The sequence below is a fragment of the Scyliorhinus canicula genome, chromosome 10 (genome assembly GCF_902713615.1).
Source record: "Scyliorhinus canicula chromosome 10, sScyCan1.1, whole genome shotgun sequence".
Taxonomy (NCBI): Eukaryota; Metazoa; Chordata; class Chondrichthyes; order Carcharhiniformes; family Scyliorhinidae; genus Scyliorhinus; species Scyliorhinus canicula.
Genome location: NC_052155.1, coordinates 160530426 through 160557344, shown reverse-complemented (window position 1 = coordinate 160557344; position 26919 = coordinate 160530426). Strand labels below are relative to the sequence as shown.

At 47.9% G+C, this 26919-nt stretch overlaps 1 protein-coding gene across 1 annotated transcript in view; it reads left to right on the top strand.

Annotated features, from left to right (window-relative positions):
- The window catches only part of LOC119972741 (cytosolic non-specific dipeptidase-like), an 85192-nt gene extending 60586 nt beyond the window's left edge, over window positions 1-24606 (top strand). Inside the window, 4 exon segments of the mRNA XM_038810050.1 lie at window positions 3561-3725; window positions 15941-16082; window positions 19017-19164; window positions 24232-24606. Coding sequence (XP_038665978.1) covers window positions 3561-3725; window positions 15941-16082; window positions 19017-19164; window positions 24232-24298 — 522 coding nt within the window. The 3' untranslated portion in view covers window positions 24299-24606.
- Window positions 24607-26919: the final 2313 nt, after the last annotated feature.

The window sequence follows — 26919 nt, the reverse complement described above, 5'->3', positions numbered from 1 at the left end:
ATTACTCATGTCTTCCACTGTGAAGACAGACGCAAAGTACTTATTAAGTTCTCCAGCCATTTCCTCGTCTCCCATCACTAGCCTTCCGGAATCAGTTTGAATTGGCCCAATGTCTACTTTGGCCTGTCGTTTGTTTCTTATGTATTGAAAGAAACTTTTACTATCATTTCTTATATTACTGGCTAGCCTGCCTTCATATTTGATCCTCTCCTTCCTTATTTGTCTCTTTGTTAACCTCTGTTTGTTTTTGTAGTCTTCCCAATCTTCTGATTTCCCAGTGCTTTTGGCCACTTTATAGGATCTCTCTTTTTCTTTGATACATTTCCTGACCTCCTTTGTCAGCCATGGCTGTCTAATCCCTCCCCGGATAATCTTTCTTTTCTTGGGGATGAACCTCTGTACAGTGTCGTCAATTATGCATACAAACTCCTGCCATTTTTGCTCTGCTGTCTTCCCCACTAGGGTCTGCTTCCAGTCGATTTTCGCCAGTTCCTCTCTCATGCCCTCGTAATTACCTTTATTTAACTGTAACACCATTACATCCGATTTTGCCTTCTCTCTTTCAAACTGCAGACTGAACTCAACCATATTATGATCACTGCTTCCTAAGTGTTCCCTTACTTTAAGATCTTTTATAAAGTCTGGTTCATTACATAGCACTAGGTCCAGAATAGCCTGCTCCCTTGTGGGCTCCATGACAAGCTGTTCCAAAAAGCCATCTTGTAAGCATTCCATGAATTCCTTTTCTTTGGATCCACTGGCTACGTTATTTACCCAATCCACCTGTATATTGAAGTCCCCCATGATCACCGTGACCTTGCCTTTCTGACATGCCTTTTCTATTTCCCGGTACATGTTGCGCCCCTGGTCCTGACCACTGTTAGGAGGTCTGTACATAACTCCCATTATGGTTTTTTTGCCTTTGTGGTTCCTCAATTCTACCCACACAGACTCCACATCATCCGACCCTATGTCGTTTAGTGCCATAGATTTAATTTTGTTCTTAACTAACAAGGCAACCCCACCCCCTCGGCCCACCTCCCTGTCTTTTCGATAGGTTGTATATCCTTGGATGTTTAACTGCCAGTCCTGAACCCCCTGCAGCCTTGTCTCTGTGATGCCTACCACATCATAATCATTCACGATGATCTGTGCCATTAGTTTGTCTACTTTGTTACAAATGCTACGAGCATTCAGGTAAAGTGCCTTATTACCAACTTACTGTTGTACATCGCGGATCCAGTGGCGGGGGGGGGCAAAGGTGTTGAAGATACTTGGGGAGTTTGGGGATTTTTCGGGCTATAAGCTCAACGTGGGGAAGAGTGAGCTGTTTGTGCTGCACCTGGGGGGCCAGGAGAGGTAGATAAGATAGCTCCCATTGAAGAGGGCGGAGAGGAGCTTTAGATATCTTGGGGCTCAGATAGCTAGGAGCTGGAAGGCCCTGCACAGGCTAAACTTTTCGAGGCTGATGGAACAGATGGAGGAAGAGTTCAGGAGGTGGGACGCGCTGCCACTCTCTTTGGCGGGTAGGGTCCAGTCAGTCAAGTTGACGGTGCTCCCGAGGTTTTTGTTTCTTTTCCAGTGTCTCCCCATATTGATTCCGAAGGCTTTTTTTAAGAGGGTTAACAAGAGTATTCTGGGGTTCGTGTGGGCGCGGAAGACCCCGAGAGTGAGGAGGGTATTCCTGGACCGAGGAAGGGAGGTAGGCGGCTTGGCGTTGCCCAACTTGTGTGGGTATTACTGGGCTGCGAACGTGGCAATGATTCGTAGGTGGGTGATGGAGGGGGAGGGTGCCGCATGAAAGAGGTTGGAGGTGGCATCCTGTGTGGGTACGAGTTTGGAGGCATTGATGACGGCCCAGCTCCCACTCCCCCCGGCAAGGTACTCTACGAGTCTGGTAGTGGTGGCGTCCCTCAACATTTGGGGGCAGTGGAGGCGGCATAGGGGGGAAGTGAAGGCCTCATTGTGGGCCCCGATATGGGGCAATCACCGGTTTGCACCAGGGAGAATAGATGGTGGGTTTTTGAGTTGGCATAGGGCAGGCATCAGGCGGATGGGGGACCTTTTCCTCGATGGGAAGTTTGCGACCTTAGAGGAGTTGGAGGGGAAGTGGGGCCTCCCCCCCGGGAATGCTTTCAGGTATATGCAGATTAGGGTGTTTGTTAAGTGGCAGGTGGCGGAGTTCCCACTACTGCCGCCTAGGGGGGGTGCAGGATAGGGTGCTCTCGGGGACGTGGGTTGGTGAGGGGAGGATCTCGGCAATTTATCAGATGATGCAGGAGGCCTCGGAGGCCTCGGTGGAAGAGCTGAAAGCGAAGTGGGAGGAGGAGCTAGGGGAGGAGATAGACGAGGGGACGTGGGCGGACGCCCTGGGGAGGGTGAACTCGTCCTCTTCTTGCGCACGGCTCAGCTTAATTCAGCTGAAGGTGCTGCATAGGCCGCACATGACTGGGGCCAGGATGAGCCAGTTCTTTGGGGGTGAGGACGGGTGTGGGAGGTGTTCGGGAGGCCCAGCGAACCACACCCATATGTTCTGGGCATGTCCGGCGTTGGAGGGGTTTTGGAAGGGGGTGGCGGGGACTTTGTCCAAGGTGGTCAGTTCCAGGGTGGAGCCGGGCTGGGGGCTCGCGATATTTGGGGTAGCATCGGAGCAGCAACATGGTGGGGGGGGGGGTTTGGGGTCCGTTAAGGGGGTTTGTTTTTGCAACGGTGTGTTCGCTATTTTCTTATTTTTTGTATTGTTATTAATTTATTGCTTTGTATTGGGGGGATTTCTCTTTCTGTTTATTTCTACACCTTGTTTACTTTATTGTTGGGAGAAAATTTGTTGTTGAAAAATTTGAATAACATTTTTTTTTTAAAGTCCAGACTGAGGCAGTGAAAACAAATCATTGCTTTAACACTCACCTGTGCAATACACTTGTTGACTCAGGCACGGGAAGCAGCACCTGTTAATTCCTGGAAAGAGAAAACCAGTGAGTTGGGTTTGAACCCCCTCAGATTTTTGATCTGCAAGCCATTCATTAATTTCTCGCTAATACTTATTTTATGATGGTGTAATTGACAGTTTAGAACCCCCAGCTGTCTGCATTGCTCCATTCATCCTCCTTCATGGTTGAGTCATTATGAAGTTGTCTAAAAGCAGTATTTATAAACATCAAGCTTTGATTGACAGCTCCTGGACCACTTCAAACAGAATTGACTGAAAGAAGTGGAAAATTAATACTGAATTGAACATGTTACAGTGCTGGTTGATTTCAGCTATTGGGTTTTCTGAATCTATTGGAATGAAATTAAGTGCTGCAACTTGACACCACATCAATATCTGCAGCAATCATGAACAAACATGCCATTTATAGAATCATGGAATCCCTACAGTGCAGAAGGGGCCATTTGACCCATCAAGTCTGCACCGATCCTCTGAAAGAGTACTTCACTCATCTCTTAATATGTCTGACCGAATAAACACCAACGTTCATTCGACCTATTCTAAGCTTGTTGAATATCCTTTGGTGCTCACTTCTGTTAAACTGTATGACCCTTTTGATTATTGTTCACAGCACCAAATTCTGATGCACAGATGGAGATACCCATCCTTGTCTTTACATGGAATCGAGGGGGCTTTTGCTGGTTCCGGAGCTAAGACAGTAATTCCTAGGAAAGCTATCGGGAAGTTTTCCATTCGATTGGTACCCGACATGGTTCCAGAAGTGGTTGAGAAGCAGGTACAGAGCTTTTACAGTGGAATGAACAACCTTTTGATTTAGTCTTACACGATGTCCTCTCGGTCGCCCTCATAGATTCAGAGAATCCCTACAGTGCAGAAGGAGGCCACTCCACCCATCAAGTCTGCATCGACCCTTCGAAAGACCACCCAGTCCCCTGTCCTATTCCTACAACCCCATCCTAATAGGCAATTTAGCATGGCCAACTTTGGACTGTGGGAGGAAGCCGGAGGAAACTCACTCAGACATTGGGTGAACGTACAAACTCCACACAGTCTCCTGAGGTTGGAATTGAACCCGGGTCCCAGGTGCTGTGAAGCAGTAGTGCTAACTACTCTGCCACCTTGCACTTCACAGAATCTCCTTGGATCCCCTTATTCAATTTGTACATACTGCTAAGACACTGCGCACCCTTGGAAAAATTCTGGTACTTTTAACTCCTGAACTGCTGGAATACATTTGACCAAGTTATCCAGTGATGAATTTAAGAGTGTGTAATTTTAGTTCTTTTATCAGTTTGATCATAACGTCAAGTAAACTGCTTGGTTACTGGAACCTGGGTGACCTGAAATGTGTTCACAGTATGCCCTTTGACCTGGGGTGCCCTAGTTCAAACCAGCCAAGGCTGATGGAATCAAAGTTCCCTCCCAATTTAAACAAGATTGGGCAGTCTGCACTTATTCCGAGGTAGAAATGAGAAATATAGTAATGAATAATCAGCATGGATTTCAAAAGGTGAAATCTGGCTTGACCAACCTCATTGAATTCTTTGAAGAGACAATGCTAATACAGCAGATTAAATTTATCTGGATTGTATAAGGGCCCTTGATAAGGTGCCCCATAATAGACTAATGAATAATAGTAGAGAATGTGGAGTCATGGGCCATGTGGCAGAATAAATTGCTAGCTAGTTTCAAGACCGAAAGCAGAAAGTGGGAATAAATGGTAAATTATACAGAGTAGCAGAAGCTGGGAAGTGGTGTTCCACAAGGATCAGTTCAAGGACCTTTGTTGTTCACAATTTCTAAGTACTATTTGGACTTTGGAATCAAAAATACAGGGCTGGATTCTCCATTTCTGAGGCTAAGTGCGGAGGATCTGTGCGTTTTACGTAGAAACAATTGTCCGCGTCCCCTCACCGATCCAGCGACCGGCGAGGGGCTAGCAGCCACATCGCGTAAAACCCCCGGCCTCCACTAAATAAACTGCAGAGAATGGCCGGGTCCGTGGCCGTGCGTGCGCACAGCGACGACCTGCCGCGGTCACGCCGTACAACAAGGCACCGGCCGTGCACGGATCCAGTCTGCCAGATAGTTCTGCCCCTCGCCTTCCCCTGGCCAGTCCCCCCCCCCAGCCCTCGGGGAAGAACCCCCTCCCGCCCGACTGTGGCGCCGCTGGACACAGTTCGCAGCCGCCACTCCGGCTTCCCATCCGCTGAGACCACAGGTCAACTGCGCAGTTGGGAAATCGACCCATCAGAGCGGAGCATCGGGGGAGGGTCTTCAGGTGATGCGCTGAGGCCGATCCAACGGCGTGCGGCGCACGCCACGATAACGCCATTTCAGAGGGGACAATCACGCGCCTCAATCTCTGGACACCCCCACCACAGTCTCCGGACCCCCCAAAGCCCCGACCTACCAATTAGGGGGTCCTTGAGCCCCCACACCCCACCCCTCATAAGGGCAGGGCACCCCCGATCCCAATATCCGTCACTGGCAAGATGCCACCTGGGCCCTTCGCACTGCCAGTCTGGAATCTTGGCAGTGCCCTTGCCAGCCTGGCAGTGTCACTGGGGCACTTTGTCACTGCCAGGGTGCCAGGCTGGCAGTGGCAGAGTGCCCAGGTGGCATCAGGAGTGCCAGGGTACCATCCTGTGCAGAGCCTGACCACCCGGGGGCCCCGATCGCCTGGGAGACCCCCCCAGATGCCAGTATGCCTGGTTCAAGTTTGTGGAGACCAGTGCTAAACGGCACCCCTCCGGGGTCTCCCAGGCACGGGCATTCGATCCCACACCTTGGGTAAAACCGGCCTAGACATATTCAAGTGAAGCTAACTACTCACTTCAGTTTCTCCGCCCTGTGCCTCAGTATGACTGGGAGACTTCATGGAATATCTAAGCCTAGAGAAGGTTAAATTTAGTTTAAGAGGGAATGAGGAGAGGTTTCATAAAAGATGGCATCCGTTCATATCTCACTTTAAGGAATTAACCTCAGTCAGCAGCTAAAAGGGGAGGTAGTTAGTTAGTTGATTCATTGTTTTCAGGGTGAGGAAGGACAAGTTAAATATTAGTTAAATATGTGTAATGTAAATTGAAAAAGCTCATAGAAATATTTATTAAGGAAAACATTTGCCAATCTCATTCAGGGAAAGGGCAGCTGAGGTATAAGCTTTGAACAGAGGGAGTTCCAATCTGAATCTGGCTCTGTTCTACTTGAATAACAAACATTTCTGTTGCCAAGAATTGTCAACCTTGTTATAAGGATTTTTTTTAAATGACTGAGTTCTTTACAGCTTGAGCTGGATTTTAGTGCTTCAAAAGCAATTTGGTGTCGCACTTGTTACTTTAATTGATGAAAGGTTCTGTAGTTGAATGCACCTGTCGGATATTTCCGAGTTTATAGAATCAGTTTGGTATAAAAGGCCACAATTTGGAACAGTTTATTTTTTCACACTTTACAATCACTAAATCTTCTGTGCGAAAGTTAAACTGTGCAACCCTGCAATTTGTGAAGAATTGAAGTCATTTCCTTTCAGGTATTGCTTCTGTGCAGTTCTGAGGAATTCGGCCCTAACCCACCTGTAGATGGAAGTTGAGCAAAAGAAAACATTTAAATTGCAATACTTTGTTTATATTTGAATATATGAAGAAGCCAATCGTACTAACGATGAGGATCGGTTGGTGAACTGAAATTTGAATGTATTGGTGTGATCTGATACGTGATGTTCTTGGGGATTTGCACCGCAGCATATCTGTTTTTGACATGGATGAGGAAGCTGAAAGTTGTATATCCAAGTTTGTAGCAGGCACTGTAGTTTGTGTAAACGGCAAGTTGTAAAGGGGAATAAATAGACTAAGTGAGTGAGCAAAACTCCAGCAGTTGAAATAGTGTTCTGTCATCCACTTTAGAATCATAAACATTTACAGTGCAGAAGGAGGCCATTCGGCCCATTGAGTCTGCATCAGCCCTTGAACGTGCACCTCACTTAAGGCCATGCCTCCACCCTATTCCTGTAACCCCATCTAACCTTTTGGACACTAAGGGGCAATTTAGCATGGCCAATCCACCTAACCTGCACATACTTGGACTGTTGGAGGAAACCGGAGCACCCGGAGGAAACCCAAGCAGCACGGGGCGAATGTGCAAACTCCACATAGTCACCCAAGGCTAGAATTGAACCCCGTCCCTGGAGCTGTGAGGCAACAGTGGTTACCACTGTGCCACCGTGCCACCCTAGATCCAAGAAAAGCAAATTGGAATGTTTTGTTGGAGTAATGAATGGCCCGGAGCTGGTTCACTAGACTTATACAGGGACTAAAGGAGAGGGCACAAGGGAGCATAACCTTATAATGGAGCCAGGCCGTTTCGGATTGTAATGAAGAAGCAGATTTTCATGCACAGTCATGGAAACCTGGAGCTATCTTTGTAAGTGGCCTTGGATGATATGTAAATTTAAATTTTCATGGTAAACGTGAATCAATTTGTATTAGGTAAAGTATCAAGGAATATGACATCAGCCATGATCTCACTGAATGCTGGAACAGATTCGAAGGGATTAATGGACTACCCCTGTCACCACCTCAAAGTTCATCTGCCCCCACTTGGGCATGTATCAGTGTTCAGCATAGCTGAGTCAAAATTCTGGTACTCCATTCAGAAGGGCACTATGACAATATCTGCACCAGGTGAACTTTGACTAATGCCCTCTTCTTGAGGGCAACTGGAGATGGGCAATAAGTCCCGGCATTGCTTGCAACTCCCTTAAAGCAAGAATGAATTTTTAGAAATGTACTGGATGGTGGATTGGACTACTCCTCCTCCAGTATTCCAATTAAAACCCGAGGGAAGATGGGGATTGAGTAGCAGTGTTCCAACCTTGAGGGAAGATGGGAATCGAATAGCAGTGTTCCAACCTTGAGGGAAGATGGGGATTGAATAGCAGTGTTCCAACCTTGAGGGAAGATGGGGATTGAATAGCAGTGTTTCAACCTTGAGGGAAGATGGGGATTGAATAGCAGTGTTCCAACCTTGAGGGAAGATGGGGATTGAATAGCAGTGTTTCAACCTTGAGGGAAGATGGGGATCGAATAGCAGTGTTCCAACCTTGAGGGAAGATGGGGATCGAATAGCAGTGTTCCAACCTTGAGGGAAGATGGGGATTGAATAGCAGTGTTTCAACCTTGAGGGAAGATGGGGATCGAATAGCAGTGTTCCAACCTTGAGGGAAGATGGGGATTGAGTAGCAGTGTTCCAACCTTGAGGGAAGATTGGGATTGAGTAGCAGTGTTCCAACCTTGAGGGAAGATGGGGATTGAGTAGCAGTGTTCCAACCTTGAGGGAAGATGGGGATTGAATAGCAGTGTTTCAACCTTGAGGGAAGATGGGGATTGAGTAGCAGTGTTCCAACCTTGAGGGAAGATGGGGATTGAATAGCAGTGTTTCAACCTTGAGGGAAGATGGGGATCGAATAGCAGTGTTCCAACCTTGAGGGAAGATGGGGATTGAATAGCAGTGTTTCAACCTTGAGGGAAGATGGGGATCGAATAGCAGTGTTCCAACCTTGAGGGAAGATGGGGATTGAATAGCAGTGTTTCAACCTTGAGGGAAGATGGGGATCGAATAGCAGTGTTCCAACCTTGAGGGAAGATGGGGATTGAATAGCAGTGATTCAACCTTGAGGGAAGATGGGGATTGAGTAGCAGTGTTCCAACCTTGAGGGAAGATGGGGATTGAATAGCAGTGTTTCAACCTTGAGGGAAGATGGGGATCGAATAGCAGTGTTCCAATCTTGAGGGAAGATGGGGATTGAATAGCAGTGTTTCAACCTTGAGGGAAGATGGGGATCGAATAGCAGTGTTCCAACCTTGAGGGAAGATGGGGATTGAATAGCAGTGTTTCAACCTTGAGGGAAGATGGGGATCGAATAGCAGTGTTCCAACCTTGAGGGAAGATGGGGATTGAGTAGCAGTGTTCCAACCTTGAGGGAAGATTGGGATTGAGTAGCAGTGTTCCAACCTTGAGGGAAGATGGGGATTGAGTAGCAGTGTTCCAACCTTGAGGGAAGATGGGGATTGAATAGCAGTGTTTCAACCTTGAGGGAAGATGGGGATTGAGTAGCAGTGTTCCAACCTTGAGGGAAGATGGGGATTGAATAGCAGTGTTTCAACCTTGAGGGAAGATGGGGATCGAATAGCAGTGTTCCAACCTTGAGGGAAGATGGGGATTGAATAGCAGTGTTTCAACCTTGAGGGAAGATGGGGATCGAATAGCAGTGTTCCAACCTTGAGGGAAGATGGGGATTGAATAGCAGTGTTTCAACCTTGAGGGAAGATGGGGATCGAATAGCAGTGTTCCAACCTTGAGGGAAGATGGGGATTGAATAGCAGTGATTCAACCTTGAGGGAAGATGGGCATTGAGTAGCAGTGTTCCAACCTTGAGGGAAGATGGGGATTGAATAGCAGTGTTTCAACCTTGAGGGAAGATGGGGATTGAGTAGCAGTGTTCCAACCTTGAGGGAAGATGGGGATTGAATAGCAGTGTTTCAACCTTGAGGGAAGATGGGGATCGAATAGCAGTGTTCCAACCTTGAGGGAAGATGGGGATCGAATAGCAGTGTTTCAACCTTGAGGGAAGATGGGGATCGAATAGCAGTGTTCCAACCTTGAGGGAAGATGGGGATTGAATAGCAGTGTTTCAACCTTGAGGGAAGATGGGTATTGAGTAGCAGTGTTCCAACCTTGAGGGAAGATGGGGATCGAATAGCAGTGTTTCAACCTTGAGGGAAGATGGGGATCGAATAGCAGTGTTCCAATCTTGAGGGAAGATGGGGATTGAATAGCAGTGTTTCAACCTTGAGGGAAGATGGGGATCGAATAGCAGTGTTCCAACCTTGAGGGAAGATGGGGATTGAATAGCAGTGTTTCAACCTTGAGGGAAGATGGGGATCGAATAGCAGTGTTCCAACCTTGAGGGAAGATGGGGATTGAGTAGCAGTGTTCCAACCTTGAGGGAAGATTGGGATTGAGTAGCAGTGTTCCAACCTTGAGGGAAGATGGGGATTGAATAGCAGTGTTCCAACCTTGAGGGAAGATGGGGATTGAATAGCAGTGTTTCAACCTTGAGGGAAGATGGGGATTGAGTAGCAGTGTTCCAACCTTGAGGGAAGATGGGGATTGAATAGCAGTGTTTCAACCTTGAGGGAAGATGGGGATCGAATAGCAGTGTTCCAACCTTGAGGGAAGATGGGGATTGAATAGCAGTGTTTCAACCTTGAGGGAAGATGGGGATCGAATAGCAGTGTTTCAACCTTGAGGGAAGATGGGGATTGAATAGCAGTGTTTCAACCTTGAGGGAAGATGGGGATCGAATAGCAGTGTTCCAACCTTGAGGGAAGATGGGGATTGAATAGCAGTGATTCAACCTTGAGGGAAGATGGGCATTGAGTAGCAGTGTTCCAACCTTGAGGGAAGATGGGGATTGAATAGCAGTGTTTCAACCTTGAGGGAAGATGGGGATTGAGTAGCAGTGTTCCAACCTTGAGGGAAGATGGGGATTGAATAGCAGTGTTTCAACCTTGAGGGAAGATGGGGATCGAATAGCAGTGTTCCAACCTTGAGGGAAGATGGGGATCGAATAGCAGTGTTTCAACCTTGAGGGAAGATGGGGATCGAATAGCAGTGTTCCAACCTTGAGGGAAGATGGGGATTGAATAGCAGTGTTTCAACCTTGAGGGAAGATGGGTATTGAGTAGCAGTGTTCCAACCTTGAGGGAAGATGGGGATCGAATAGCAGTGTTCCAACCTTGAGGGAAGATTGGGATGGAGTAGCAGTGTTCCAACCTTGAGGGAAGATGGGGATTGAATAGCAGTGTTTCAACCTTGAGGGAAGATGGGGATCGAATAGCAGTGTTCCAACCTTGAGGGAAGATGGGGATTGAATAGCAGTGTTTCAACCTTGAGGGAAGATGGGCATTGAGTAGCAGTGTTCCAACCTTGAGGGAAGATGGGGATCGAATAGCAGTGTTCCAACCTTGAGGGAAGATTGGGATTGAGTAGCAGTGTTCCAACCTTGAGGGAAGATGGGGATTGAATAGCAGTGTTTCAACCTTGAGGGAAGATGGGGATCGAATAGCAGTGTTCCAACCTTGAGGGAAGATGGGGATTGAATAGCAGTGTTTCAACCTTGAGGGAAGATGGGCATTGAGTAGCAGTGTTCCAACCTTGAGGGAAGATGGGGATTGAATAGCAGTGTTTCAACCTTGAGGGAAGATGGGGATTGAGTAGCAGTGTTCCAACCTTGAGGGAAGATGGGGATTGAATAGCAGTGTTTCAACCTTGAGGGAAGATGGGGATCGAATAGCAGTGTTCCAACCTTGAGGGAAGATGGGGATTGAATAGCAGTGTTTCAACCTTGAGGGAAGATGGGGATCGAATAGCAGTGTTCCAACCTTGAGGGAAGATGGGGATTGAATAGCAGTGTTTCAACCTTGAGGGAAGATGGGTATTGAGTAGCAGTGTTCCAACCTTGAGGGAAGATGGGGATTGAGTAGCAGTGTTCCAACCTTGAGGGAAGATGGGGATTGAATAGCAGTGTTTCAACCTTGAGGGAAGATTGGGATTGAATAGCAGTGTTCCAACCTTGAGGGAAGATAGGGATTGAATAGCAGTGTTCCAACCTTGAGGGAAGATGGGGATTGAGTAGCAGTGTTCCAACCTTGAGATTTGGTCAATGTTGTAAGCTTCAAGTTTGAAGTTTCAGCAGCTGTTTGTCATCTGAATCCCAAGAGTGGATTGCTGTTGGTTATGTAACCGTTTAATTTTGGGATTAAATCCAAACATTGGGACAAAACCTAAGGATGTTGATGTGCTGTAATTCAGTTGTGATGTGCAGAGCTGTTTCCCTGGTTGGGGACATGAATGATTTGTTTTCACTCTATGCTGATGGGCAGTTTTAGCATCAAGGGCACCATTATTCACTTGCATCATGTAGAGACAGCTGAACAAAGCTCCCATGAGAGAGAAATTGCTAAAATTGCAATTAATGGTACATTTAAAAACTATCTTTAAGGAGTTACGCGTATCATTTGTAACATTAGTACCATCAGTAATGGTACGTTGGTTATTTTGAATTGTATTTATTTTGCTGCAAAGTAATTGCATGTTGCTTCCTTCTAGCGCAGATTTGCTGCTTAAACCCAGTGTTTCCTCATAAACCACTAAGCAGAGGAGAAGGAAGTTCCAAAACCTTCCCCCCCTCAATGACAATAGAGACCGTCAAGGTTGTGCAAAAGATGAGGCTGTAGTATTTGCAGCCATCTTCGGATGTGGCAAGCGGATGATCCACATTGGCGTCTTCCTGAGGTCCCCGTTATCATACATGCCACCTTCAGCTAATTTCATTCGATCAATGTGATATATTTTGGATAAAGGAGTTACATTTGCTCTTCGATGGAACTTTCCCCGAAATAATTTTGGAAAATTAAAACCAACGCATCAGCTTTCTCACTACCCATTTCTTTTCCGACCCCAGGGTAAAGTCCATCAGGACATTGGGAAGATGTCTGCCTTTAGCTCCAACATTTTGCTCAATACAACTCCCTTGGTGTGTCTATGTTCCTCCTTCCCTTCCATTTCTGATTGACAGCTATTTCTGAGATGTTACTTGTATCCTCTAATAGTGAAGACCGATGCAAAATACCAGCTCAATATGCCAGCCGTATAAATACTGTGGCTACAAGAGCAGCTCAGGTACAAACATTCACCAAAGAGTAACTTCCGACTCCCCAAAAGCCTGTCTGCCTTCTACAAGATACAGGTCGGGGGTGTGATGTAACACACCCGCTTTCCTGGATGAATGCAACTCCAAATGCACTCAACATCCAGGATAAAGCAGCCATTTGACTGGCATCCCATCCAGTACCATAAACATTCAAATTCCTCACCACAGATTAATTTGAGGAATCTTCTGCTATATCTGGAGTTGGGAAGGGCATATAATTCAGCCGAATAGTGGCATAGTGGACCCCTGCCACTTCCCATCTCCAGCAGAATTAGGTTATGTGTGGGAAGGCCATGGTCGACCTTCCCACCTCACTGCTGATTGAGTCTCTTAAGTGGATAATTAATGACAACCTAAGGATCTCACCCCACTGCTGATGTGATGAACCCAGCTGCAGGTTTGTCTGTTGCCATGTGCCGTGCACGATAGCCGCAACCTTACAGCCAGCCTGTCACCTCTGGGGTGGGGGTGCACTCGAGGGACTGATCCAGAGACACAACATCTGGAACAGGAGGCCTGCTGAGTGCTACCCCTACCACTGCCCTTGCTATCAACTCCAGCCCCCTCTCCCAACAAACTCCACCGTGCAAAGCCCCTCCCAACATTACTTACCTTTGGCCTCGGTCATTCTGCAATCCTGAGCCTCTGGACCCTGTAACTTCAGCAGTTAACTCCCCTGTGGTGCTTCTGAGCGCCAGAGTTGCTAAACTCCGGTCGACAGCTCTTGCAGTCAAGGTGTTTGCCCAGGAGTCTTGGTTTCAGGGCAAGGCCTGCCACTGGCCTCTTTGCTCCCTGGTCGGTTCATGCTTTGGTAGGCCTGACCAAAAGTAGGCAACGCGGGTCTCTCATTGGCTCTACAGCCAGCAGGCAGAAACCTACCCACTCCCCCACCCTCACATCAACAAGGTTCCACCCAAAGTGGCAGCAATGTCTATATCACCTACAAGGTGCACAGAACTACAGAACTCACTCCAAGGCTTTGTCAACAGCGCGTTCCAAATCAACAGCCTCTATCACCTTGAAGAATATGGGCAGCAGATGCATAAGGACACCACCAGCAACACCCCCTCTAAGTTACATATGTTACTCATTTAGAATAATTTGCTGTTCCTTAAATGTCACTGGATCAAAACCCTGGAACTCCCTTCCTGACAGCACAGTGAGTGTGCCTGCAACACATGGACTGCAATGGTTCAATAATGCAGCTCACCATTAGCATTTCAAAGGCCATCTACAAGATGCACTGTAGAAAACCACCAAAGCTCCTTTCACAGCACTTCCCATACCCTCAGCCCCTGCCACCTAGATCAGTGTTTTTCAAAATCTTTTGCCCAGGGACCCATTTTTACCAACCGGCCATCCTTCGGGACCCACGGCAGCCGACCTTCGCACCCCACCATTTTCTCTTACCTTTAATGCGAGAGGTGAGCCTGGGCTTATATTCTAGAGTCTAGAGTAGTGAAGAATGAGAATTGACCTAATTGAAACAGACATATTGGGCGCGATTCTCCGCTGCCCACGCCGGTTGGGAGAATAGCGGGAGGGCCTCCCGACATTTTATGCGCCTTCCCGCTATTCCCCCCCCCCCTCACCCGACCCACGTCACGAATCCAGCGAGCGGTGATTCTCCCCGGCCGATGGGCCAAGCGGCCGGGCCTTTACGCCCGTTTTTTCATGGCAGCAAACACACCTGCTTGCTGCCGTCGGTAAAACGGGCGCTGGGTGCCCGTTTGGGGCGGGAGCACCACCGTTGTGCTCGGGAGGGGACAGGCCCGCGATCGGTGCCCACCGATTGTCGGGCCTGCGTCCAAAAGGGAAGCACTATTTCCCCTCCGCCGCCCAACAAGATCAAGCCGCCACATCTTGTCGGGCGGGGGTGGAGAAATGTGGAACCGCGCATGCGCGGGTTCCGTCAATGGCGTGATGACGTCATCCGCGCATGCGCGGGTTGGAGCCGGCCGCGCGTCATCTTGGCGTGCGGCCTTAACGACGGTCATTAAGGCCGCGATGCCGTGATTCCCAGGGTCCCGCTCCTAGCCCCGATGGGGGGGGGGGGGGAGAATCGGGTCCCGGGAACGGGCGTGAAGGCTGCCGTGAAACACGGCCAGTTTCACGGCAGCCTTTACGACTCTCCGCATTTGCGGAGAATCTCGCCCATTCTCTCGGGACTCCACAGAGCAGATGCAGAATGTAAGTTTTCCTCAGATGGGTGGTTTACAGCCTGGGGCTATAGTCTGCAAATTACAATGCGCCGATTTTAGACATACATGAGGAGGAATTACTTAACTCAAAGTATTGTGAATCTTTTTAATCACTAAAATTCACTATAAAGAAAGTTCTGCAGGCTCAGCCATTGAGCACATTCAAGACAGATGCAGGAAGACTGAATTTAATTTTTCTTTAAATCCCCTGAGTCACCGCACTAATGTCAGGAGGAGACGGAGTTTCTCTCTGGGCTCCAGGCAAGCGCACTGATGAGTGGACATGCAAGTGCAGCACCCCTGCATTTTTGCAGCCGGTCGGGGCCATCATTTTTAAAGCCACTCGTAGCCGGCATTGTTAAAAACTCTTTAACCTGGCATTACCCCATCTCTGGATCTGTAAAGACTTAATTACCTGCAAATGCTCGCATTCTAAACACTGTCTTGCATCTTTGAATTCGTCTATATATGTTTCTGGAACATACCTCTTCATTCACCTGAGGAAGGAGCAGTGCTCCGAAAGCTAGTGTCTGAAACAAACCTGTTGGACTTTAACCTGGTGTTGTAAGACTTCTTACTGTGCTCACCCCAGTACAACGCCAGCATCTCCACATCATATTAAAGAAAAAGGTGTCCTATCATACATTATAACCAATTCATTATCTTTGAGCTGTGTCATTACTTTTTGTTGGCAAATGAGAAAACCAATTAATGCACTGATATGTAACACAAGCAGCAATGCGGTGAATGACATTTATTGGCTTAATAATATATTGGTTAGAAATATGTTTTGGGAGCTGTGTTGCTACATTTGTCATTTGCTTTGCTCTGATTCCCCTTGTTAAATCCCATGCTGAGTGACAAAGTGAAACCTGATTAAGGTTATTGTGCATCAAAAATCACCGGATGGATTGGGATACTTTCTGTTTAACATGAGAAATTGCACTTTTCCAGCTTTTTCTCTCCCTCTGATTTCCCCTTCCCCTTTCATTCATTTGATTTTTTTTCACTACTTAGGTAGTGGATTACATCAAAAAAATCTTTGCTGAATATGGGAGTCCCAACACATTGAAGGTATACATGGTTAGTGGTGCAAAGGCCTGGTTGGCAGACTATAACCATCCACATTACCAAGCTGGCAAGAATGCAATGAAAACAGGTTGGTGAAAGAATTTGAATACCTTAACATGCTTTTAATAAGGACACGGCGAGTCCACACCAAGTAGAAATAAAAACAAAGTTTTATTTACAAACGATATGTATACATTTCCCGGTAGATCCCCACTGGGTTTCTGTTTGGTCGATGCCTTGCTGCCCGGCCTTGTATACACTGGGTAATTGAGGTACCCCGCCCCTAGCGGGGGGAGCTCGTACTCCGCCAGGAGCGTGGGGAAGCCAAGCTTTCCCACCCCGTAGGTCCCGTGCGGGATATTACAATTCTTGAGAATCCTTCTGGATCTGCTCCAATGCCTGTTGTTACAAAACCCCATTTATGTTGCATGCGAAAGTTTTCCAATCTGAAACACTGGACCCGCGTGGTGTATTATTTTCGGCTATCAGTGAGAAAAGTTTGCAGAAACAGTGAGAACTCAAACCTCCCTTTCATTAAACAAGAATAAAAGTATTTATTAAAGAAGAAGAAAGAAAATGAATCACTGCAAAGAACAATCCTATACTTCGGCTGGAAACCCAAAGCATCTATTTCTCCCGTAATCCTAAACTATACTGAGACCCGTCCTTTACCCAAATTACAACCATAAATCTGTTGGCCAAATCGAGCCAGTGAATACCACACCATACCACCTAAGAGACCAGGACTTGAGAATGGTCTTCAGTTCAGTGATGAAAACAATCTTTTGCACAACCTGGCTTTTGCCTTCAGCACTTCATCTCTAGCTGAATTGTTTCTTAAGGTTGGCTGCCTCTCTCTCTCTCTTACTTACTGTTGCTTCTTCAACACCTCAACTGTGACTAGTCTGCTTCCTGGCTCACAGCATTCTGACGAATAAATGTATCAATTGTAAAGAACAATCAGTTCCCTATTCTTTCCTTAGTTCCTGCCCAGACATGGTTTACAAAATACACGGCAGTTTGATTTTACTTCTGCAAAAAAACATTCATTTTCATAGCATCCTAGCCATTTGTGACACTGTATACTCCCTGTATAATATAAAGACCACATGTGCATCGTACTCCAAAGTGGCCTGAACCATGTACCAGTTTAAAATTACTTCCCTTATTTTACATCTGTATCTCTGGAAATGAACTCCATTATGGTTTGTTTGGGTTTTTTTGCCTTTATTAACCATTACTTTTAATGATTTGTGAATCTGTGTCCCTGGATCACTTTGTTCCTCTACCCTACTTCGACTCTTCTTTCCCCAAGTGTATGTGACCTTGTATTCCCTACCAAAATGCATCGGTTCACACTTATAAATTTTTTAATTCATTAGCCAATTATGCATCCATTTTTAAGTTTATTAATGCATTCCTGCATTTTATCAGATTTTTCCTTGATATTAATTAACTGCCTCTCCCCTCTCATTCGCCCCATCCCACCCCAAGATATTTGGTGCTGCCCGCAAAATTAGACATCTTGGGCGAGATTCTCCCTTTTCCGATGCCGATTTTGGAATCGCCGATCGGGCGGAGAATCCATTTTTACGACGGAATCGGGGGCGTCATCAGTTTTACGCAGGTTTCACATGCTCCGCCACCTCTGAAATAGCGTCATCGCGGCAGCGCCGCACACCATTGGGACAGCCTCAGGACGTCACCTGAAGGCCCTCCCCAGTGCTCCACCCCCGATGGGCCGAGTCCGCACTGACGTGGTTGATGTATGATCCCAGCCGTGCAGTAACCCGGCGTGGCGGCTGCGGACTGTGCCCAGCGGCGTCACAGTCGGGCGGGAGCCATGTTGCTGGCCGGCGGGGCTTCGGCAACGGCTGGGGGGTCTGGTGGAGGGTGGCGAGGGGGTGTCCAGGGAGACATACCTGGCAGGTCGGGACCACGCACGGCCGGCGCCATGTTGTACGGCATGACCACTGCAGGTCATTGCCGTGCGCATGCGCGGCCATGGACCCGGCAATTCTCCAGCCATTTATTTTGTGGAGGCCGGGCATTTTAAGTGGCGCGGCTGCTAGCCCCTCACCAGTCGCAGCATCGGTGAGAGGGCAGGTCAAAGTCTAGGAATCCTCCGGTGAGTAACTCGCCTCCTGACCCCCAAAGCCTGTCTACCATCTACAAGGCACAAGTCAGGAGTGTAATAAATACTCTCCACTTGCCTGGATGAATGCAGCTCCAACAACACTCAAGAAGCTCAACACCATCCAGGACAAAGCAACCCACTTGATTGCTCCTCTTTCCACAAACATTCAAACCCTCCACCACCGATGAACAGTGGCAGCCGTGTATACCATCTACAGAATGCACTGCAGTAACTCACCAAGGTACCTTCCAAACTCATGACCACTACCATCTAGAAAGACCAGAGCAACAAATACCTGGGAACCCCACCACCTGGAGGTTCCCCTCCAAGCCACTCACCATCCTGACTTGGAAATGTATCAGTGTTCCTTCATTGTCGCAGGGGCAAAGATCCTGGAACTCCCTCCTTAACAGCACAGTGGTTGTACCTACACCTCAAGGACTGCAGCGGTTCAAGCAGGAAATTCATCACCACCCTCTGAAGGGCAGCTAGGGTTGGGCAATAAATGCTGGCTTAATCAACGATGTCCACATCCCATAAATGAATTTTAAAAAAACCTAACAGCAGAATGTTGAAGGGTAAGAATGTGACAATGGGCTCTTAATTTACCATCGTGGAGAAGACTTCTGGTTGCATCACAAGAACTAATAGATTATCAAGGATGATACATTTTTATATCACAGCAACACAGAAATAGAGAGGGAGGACAAACCATATATTGAATTTGCTCTTTTTTTAGACTTTAAGTTGGAGGTGTTGATCTGTCTTATGAAAAGCTTTTCGTGGTCAGGATTCTAGTGACAATTGAAGTGTGTAATTTGTTAACATCACACTGTGTTTTTAATCTTGTTTTTGATATAAATCTAAATTGTTCTTCCTGTTTAGTATTTGGAGTTGAGCCGGATATGACCAGAGAAGGTGCAACCATTCCAGTTACCTTGACATTCCAGGAAGCTACAGGAAAAAGTGTTATGTTACTGCCGATTGGAGCTGCAGATGATGGCGCTCATTCACAGAATGAAAAAATCAACCGGTAAAGGCAATATTCTTGTTAAGCATTGTCCCCGTGAGTCTGTTTGAGATTGTTGGTCGAGTCGTCCTGATAATACGGGAATTGATGTAATTGCATCTTGTTAAATCAGTTTAAGTTCTTCCTGCCCATCATTTCCTTCCTAAAAGCTCTCTCCCTTTCCCCCTCTCTCCCTCATGTTAGACTGTGGCCCATGGGTTTTTGCTGCCCTCTATTGGGAGGAGAAAGACTAACCCTGTCTGTAGGAATCCATAGAACCCCTACCATGCAGAAGAAGGACATTTGGCCCATAGGGTCTGCACCGACCCTCCAAAAGAGCACCTTCCCCCAGCCCACTCCCCTGCCCTATTCCCTTAACCCCACCTAGCCCGCAAATCTTTGGACTGTGGAAGGAAACCGGAGCACTCGGAGGAAAACCACATAGACACAGGGAGAACATGCAAACTTCACACAGGCCGGAAGTGCCCAAGGCCGGAATCGACCCCGGGTCCCTGGTGCTGTGAGGCAGCAGTGCTAACCACTGTGCCACCGTGCTGCTCACTTTTCATAGAATTTACATTGCAGAAGGAGGCCATTCGGCCCATTGAGTCTGCACCAGCCCTTGGAAAGACCACCCTACCCAAGCCCACACCTCCACCCTATCCCCATAACCCAGTAACCCCTCCCAACACTAAGGGCAATTTTGGACACTACGGTCAATTTGTCATGGCCAATCCACCTAACCTGCACATCTTCGGACTGTGGGAGGAAACCAGAGCACCCGATGGAAACCCACACAGACACGGGGAGAACGTGCAGACTCCACACAGACAGTGTCCCAAGCAGGGAATCGAACCTGGGACCCTGGAGCTGTGAAGCAATTGTGCTAACCACAATGCTACCGTGCTTTTTTATTCTCTTTTAACCCCACTTGCCCAGCCACAACAGCCCAGGGCAATGAGGATATCAGATTTAGTGTAATTACCACATTAATCCAGTTTATTTATCTATGCACAAGCATACCATTCCCTTAATGATTTTCATTCCCCCTCACCTCTCCTGATGATACAAAGTGCATGAAGGGGGGATATAGACAGTTCCCCTCTTTTGAGGGATCCAGTCACATTTAGCAGTTTACTCCAGTGTTTGTGACCTCTCTGCTCTACTCTGCACGAAATGTCAAAATACTGAGTGGCTTCAAATGGATGTACGGTTAAAATTTCTGTTCTCAAAATGAGAACCCTCTGCTTGAGGGTAAAGTTGGAAATATTCTGTATAATAAAAGTGTAACATAGAATTTACAGCACCGAGACAGGCCATTTGGCCCAACTGGTTGGTGCTGGTCCTCATGCAGCTGAGCCTCCTCCTACTCTTCATTTAAACCTGATGTGGCGATGCCGGCATTGGACTGGGGTGAGTACAGTAAGAAGTCTTTCAACACCAGGTTAAAGTCCAACAGGTTTGTTTCAAATCATTAGCTTTCGGAGCACTGCTCCTTCCTCAGGTGAATGAAGAGGTTAGTTCCAGAAACATATATATATATAGACAGAGTCAAAGATGCAATACGATGCTTTGAATGCGAGCATTTGCAGGGAATTAAGTCTTTACAGATCCAGACAGAAGGGTAATCCCAGGTTAAAGAGGAGTGAATTGTCTCAAGCCAGGACAGTTGGTAGGATTTCGCAAGCCCAGGACAGATGGTGGGGGGTGAATGTCATGCGACATGAATCCAAGGTCCCGGTTGAGGCGGCACTCATGTGTACGGAACTTGGCTATATGTTTCTGTTCGGCGATTCTGCGTTGTCGCATGTCCTGAAGGCCAACTTGGAGAATGCTTACCCGGAGATCAGAGGCTGAATGCCCTTGACTGCTGAAGTATTCCCCGACTGGAAGGGAACATTCCTGCCTGGCAATTGTCGCGCGATGTCCATTCACCCGTTGTCGCAGCATCTGCATGGTCTTGCCAATGTACCACACTTCGGGACATCCTTTCCTGCAGCGCATGAGGTAGACAACGTTGGCCGAGTCGCACAAGTATGTACCACGTACCTGGTGGGTGGTGTTCTCACGTCTAATGGTGGTATCCATGTCGATGATCTGGCACGTCTTGCAGAGATTGCCATGGCAGGGTTGTGTGGTGTTGTGCTTGCTGTTCTGAAGGCTGGGCAGTTTGCTGCAAATAATGGTTTGTTTGAGGTTGCGCGATTGTTTGATGGCAAGTAGTGGGGGTGTGGTGATGACGTTGGCAAGATGTTGTCTTCATCGATGACGTGTTGAAGGCTGCGAAGAACATGTCGTAGTTTCTCCGCTCCAGGGAACTACTGGACGACGAAGGGTACTCTGTCAGTTGTGTCCCGTGTTTGTCTTCTGAGGAGGTCGGTGAGGTTTTTTGCTGTGGCGCATTGGCACTGTCGATTGATGAGTCGAGTGCCATATCCCGTTCGTACGAGGGCATTTATCAGCATCTGTAGATGTCTGTTGCGCGCCTCCTCGTCTGAGCAGATCCTGTGTATAAGAAGGGGCCACCATCATACTGAACAGAACGGACTACTGCCAAAAAGTGTCCCAACAACTGAACACCAGAAACACTACAGAAGACAGTTATCCGCAGATCCGACCAAGGAACACACCCACCAACTCACAAGACTGACCAAGATCTTGGATCCAGACCTTCAGAGCACCCTACGTGCTCTCATCCCACTTACTCCCCCTGTTGGAGATCTCTACTGCCTCACGAAAATACACAAGGCCAACACACCAGGCCGGCCGATCATATCAGGCAATGGGACCTTGTGTGAGAACCTCTCTGGCTACCTCGACGGCATCTTGAAACCCATCGTACAAGGAACGCCCAGCTTCTGTCGCGACACAACAGACTTCTTACAGAAATTCAGCACCCATGGACCAGTTGAACCACAAACATTCCTCGTCATAATGGACGTCCCGGCACTCTACACAAGCATCCCGCATGACAACGCCATTGCTGCAACAGCCTCCGTACTCAACACCGACAACTGCCAATCTCCAGACGCAATTCTGCAACTCATCCGCTTCATTCTGGATCACAATGTCTTCACCTTTGACAACAAGTTCTTCATCCAGACACATGGAACAGCCATGGAGACCAAATTCACATCTCAATGTGCCAACATCTGAATGCACAAGTTTAAACAAGACCTCCTCACCGCACAGGACCTTCAACCGACGTTATACACCAGATACATCGATGGCATTTTTTTCCTTTGGACCCATAGCGAAGAATCACTGAAACGACTACACGATGACATCAATAAGTTCCATCCCACCATCAGACTCACCATGGACTACTCTCTAAAATCGGTTGCATTCTTGGACACACTCATCTCCATCAAGAACGGTCACCTCAGCACTTCACTTTACCGCAAGCCTACAGATAACCTCACGATGCTCCACTTCTCCAGCTTCCACCCTAAACACATTAAAGAAGCCATCCTCTATGGACAAGCCCTCCGTATATACAGGATCTGCTCAGACGTGGAGGAGCGTAACAGATATCTACAGACGCTGAAAGATACGCTCGTACGAACGGGATATGGCGCTCGACTCATTGATCGACAGTTCCAACGCGCCACAGCAACAAACCGCACCGACCTCCTCAGAAGGCAAACACGGGACGCAACCGACAGAGTACCCTTCGTTGTCCAGTACTTTCCTGAAGTGGAGAAACTACGACATCTTCTTCGTAGCCTTCAACACGTCATCGATGAAGGTGAACATCTTGCCAAGGTCATCCCCACACCCCTACTACTTGCCTTCAAACAACCGTGCAACCTCAAACAAACCATTGTTTGCAGAAAACTACCCAGCCTTCAGAACAGCAACCATGACACCACACAACCCTGCCAGGGCAATCTCTGCAAGACGTGCCAGATCATCGACATGGGTACCACCATTACATGTGCGAACACCACCCACCAGGTACGCGGTACATACTCGTGCGACTCGGCCAACGTTGTCTCCCTCATACGCTGCAGGAAAGGATTTCCCAAGTGTGGTACATTGGTGAGACCACGCAGACGCTGCGACAACAGATGAACGGACATCGCGCGACAATCACCAGACAGGAATGTTTCCTTCCAGTGGGGGAACACTTCAGCGATCAAGGGCATTCAGCCTCTGATCTCCGGGTATGCGTTCTCCAAGATGGCCTTCAGGATGTGCAACAACGCAGAATCGCTGAGCAGAAATTTATAGCCAGGTTCCGCACACATGAGTGCGGCCTCAACCGGGACCTTGGATTCATTCATCCCCCACCAGCTGTCCTGGCTTGAGACAATTCACACCTCTTTAACCTGGCATTACCCCTCTCTCTGGATCTGTAAAGACTTAATTACCTGCAAATGCTCATATCAAAGCATCGTATTGCATCTTTGACTCTGTCTATATATATGTTTCTGGAACTTACCCTTTCATTCACCTGAGGAAGGAGCAGTGCTCCGAAAGCTAACGATTTGAAACAAACCTGTTGAACTTTAACCTGGTGTTGTAAGACTTCTTACTGTGCTCATTTAAACCTGTCAGCAGTCCTTTCCACTTCTTTCCCCGTGTACTCCATCGAGCTGCCCTTAAAATGGTGTAACGCGACTGAGCACAAGTCATCAAAACGCAACTTCATCAAATAACTATCAATTTGCATTTGGGCCTTATCCTGTTTTTAATGTGCCCATATCAGCACTTCCACGGATATTTGGCAGAATAGTTTGCAAGATATACAACAACAACTTCGATTTATGTTGCACCTTTTTAATGTAGAAAACTCACCAAGTATTTGACCAGGCAGGAATCAAAAAATGAACACTGAGCCAAGTTAGGGGTGATCAAACGCAGTTCAGTGAAGTGTGCTTTATGGAAGCAGAAGTGGGTTTTAAAGAGAGAATGGGGGCTGGATACAGATGGCACTGCTGCCGTTGATTGGACAAAGACGGGAGGAATCCATAAGAGGAGTTTGAGGGATAGTGTTCAAGCTGGAGAAAATGATGGGAATAGGGAGGAATGACGCCATGATGGAGACTTAAATATATAGATCTTTAATAATTGTTGTTTCTCCAACAGGACCAACTATATTCAGGGAATCAAGGTGCTTAGTGCTTACTTCCATGAAATTTCTTTGTTGAAGTGAAAACGGTATTGGTTTGGTAGAATTGCTGAAGTGATTTCGAAAACTGCACATTCAACCGAAAACCTTTAATTGTGTACTGTATGAGGACATAATTGCGGATAATGTGTTATGTAGCAGATACATTACTGTGCAATCAACGTGTAAATATTAAAAGATCCTGATTTGGTTTCTTTTATAGCTGAACTGTAAGATTACATTTTGAATGTGCTGATTAATCACTCGTCCAGCTCAAACGTTCTTGTGAATTATTGTACCTTGTTGTAAATGATGTGGTAACATGGCTGTGATTAAAAACTCAAACCTCCAAATCGGGAATTTCTGTTTGAAAATAATAGTAATGCAAGTGTTTTGCTTAGAAATAAAATTAGATTAGCCTTTTGTTAAAATCCCCTCAATTGCAATATTCCTAATCCTTGCAGCTTTGCTGATGTACTCTGACACGAAAGTTCCGAGAGCAATCAATGGTTAATTGCAAGCTACATTTTATGATTTCACACCTGCCCCACTTCCTGGGCGAAATTCTCTGCAGACCGTCGTAACGCCGATTTCCGGCGAGCAAAATTGGTGTAGATGACTCCGGCGTCGGGGCCTTCTTTTAGGCGGCTATTCTCCGTTCCCGGAGGGGCCAGCAGCGGACTGACGCGATATGCGTCAGTTTCACCAGCTGCGGAAGTGGTGAGACCCGGCGTTTTTTGGAGGAGGAGGAGGAGAGAGACTGACCCGGCGTTTCGGGGGGGGGGGGGAGGAGGAGAGAGACAGACCCGGCATTTGGGGGGGGGGGGGGGGGAGGAGGAGAGAGACAGACCGGCATTTTGGGGGGGGGGGGGGTAGGAGGAGAGAGACAGACCGGCATTTGGGGGGGGGGGAGGAGAGAGACAGACCGGCATTTTGGGGGGGGAGGAGGAGGAGAGAGACAGACCCGGCATTTGGGGGGGGGGGAGAGAGAGAGAGACAGACCCGGCGTGGGGGGGGGGGGGAGGAGGAGAGAGACAGACCCGGCGTTGGGGGGTTTGCGGCGTTGAGTTGAGAGGAGGGGGGGGGTTTGCGGCGTTGAGTTGAGGGGGGGGGGTTGCGGTGTTGAGTTGAGAGAGGGGGGGCGGCGTTGGAGGGGGGTAGGGACGTTGGAGGGGGGTAGGGACGTTGGAGGGAGGTAGGGGTGGTGAGGGGGGGTGGTTGGGGTAGGGGGCAGCGGCGTACAGAGGGGGGGGCGACGGTACGTTGGCCCCGGGCATCCGTCGCCCCCCCTCTCTGCACGCCGCTGCCCCGAAACACCCCCCCGATGCCGCAACCACCCCCCCCCGATGCCGCAACCCCCCCCCCCCCGATGCCGCAACCCCCCCCCCGACACTGAACGGCGTCGGAGATTTGTGGAAACAAAAATATAATGAAACCCCGCCGGCGCCAGCTGTTTTCAGAGGCTGCCGGCGGGATTTGCACAGCGCCGGTTTTTGGCCGGTCAGAGAATTAAAAACCCTGCGGGAGCGGGATTAACACCGCTGCCGGCCGATTCTCCGACCCTGCGTGGGGTCGGAGAATTTCGCCCCCTATGTGCAATACTTTGCATTTATTTAAGTGAGCACACTTATTTTATTACATCTTATTCTGTAATTTCTCGACAACTTCCTTTAATCAATGTCCCTCTAGTATGGCATCAACTGAAAATCGAGCCAATTTGCATTGAGTTTCTGAATCTAATTTGTTACCGCAAATCAGAAATAGTTGTGATTCTAACACACGAGCACTGGGACACCCCCATTTTGAAATGTGCATCATGGGAAGGATAGTGAGGTGTTTGCAAATGCACCAGCATACTGCTTGCTATGGATTGTAGACATTTATGGCACAGGCAAAGGCCTTTGGCCCATCATTTCTGTGCCGGCTGGGGAAGAGTTATCCAGCCTAAACCCAATTTCCAGCTCATGGTTTGTCGTTCTGTTGGGTTTTGCACTACAAGTGCATATCCAAGTACTTTCCGATGTGATGAGGTTTCCTGCCTACACCATTGTTTCAGGCAGTGAGTTCTGGTCGCCCACCACCCTTTGGAAGAAAAATAATTCTTAACTCGCTAATCCTTTTACCAATTACTTTAAATCTATGCAGCCTGATTATTGACCTCTCTGCTAAGGAAATAGGTCCTTACTGCCCACTCTATTCAGGCCCTTCATAATTTATTACATCTTCCCTCAGCCTCCTCTTTTCCCCAAAAAAGCAACCTTAGGCCATCCAAATTGTCCTCAAAGCTGAAATTCTCAATTTCTGGGAACATCTCTTGAACCTCCTCTCTCGTACAATCACATTCCTCATAGTCATAGAATCCCAACAGTGCAGAAGGAGGCCATTCAGCCCATCGAGTCTGCACCGTTCCTCTGAAAGAGCACCCGACCTCGGGGCCCAAAACCCTCCCTATCCCCATAACCCCACCTCGGGACAATTTAGCATGGCCAATCCGCTTAACCTGCACATCTTTGGACGGTGGGAGGAAACTGGAGCACCCGGACGAAACCCACGCAGACAAGGGAAGAATGTGCAAACTCCACACAGACAGTGGCCCAAGGTCAGAATCGAATTCACCTCCCTGGTGCTGTGAGGCAGCTGTGTTAACCATTGTGCCACCTGCAGTT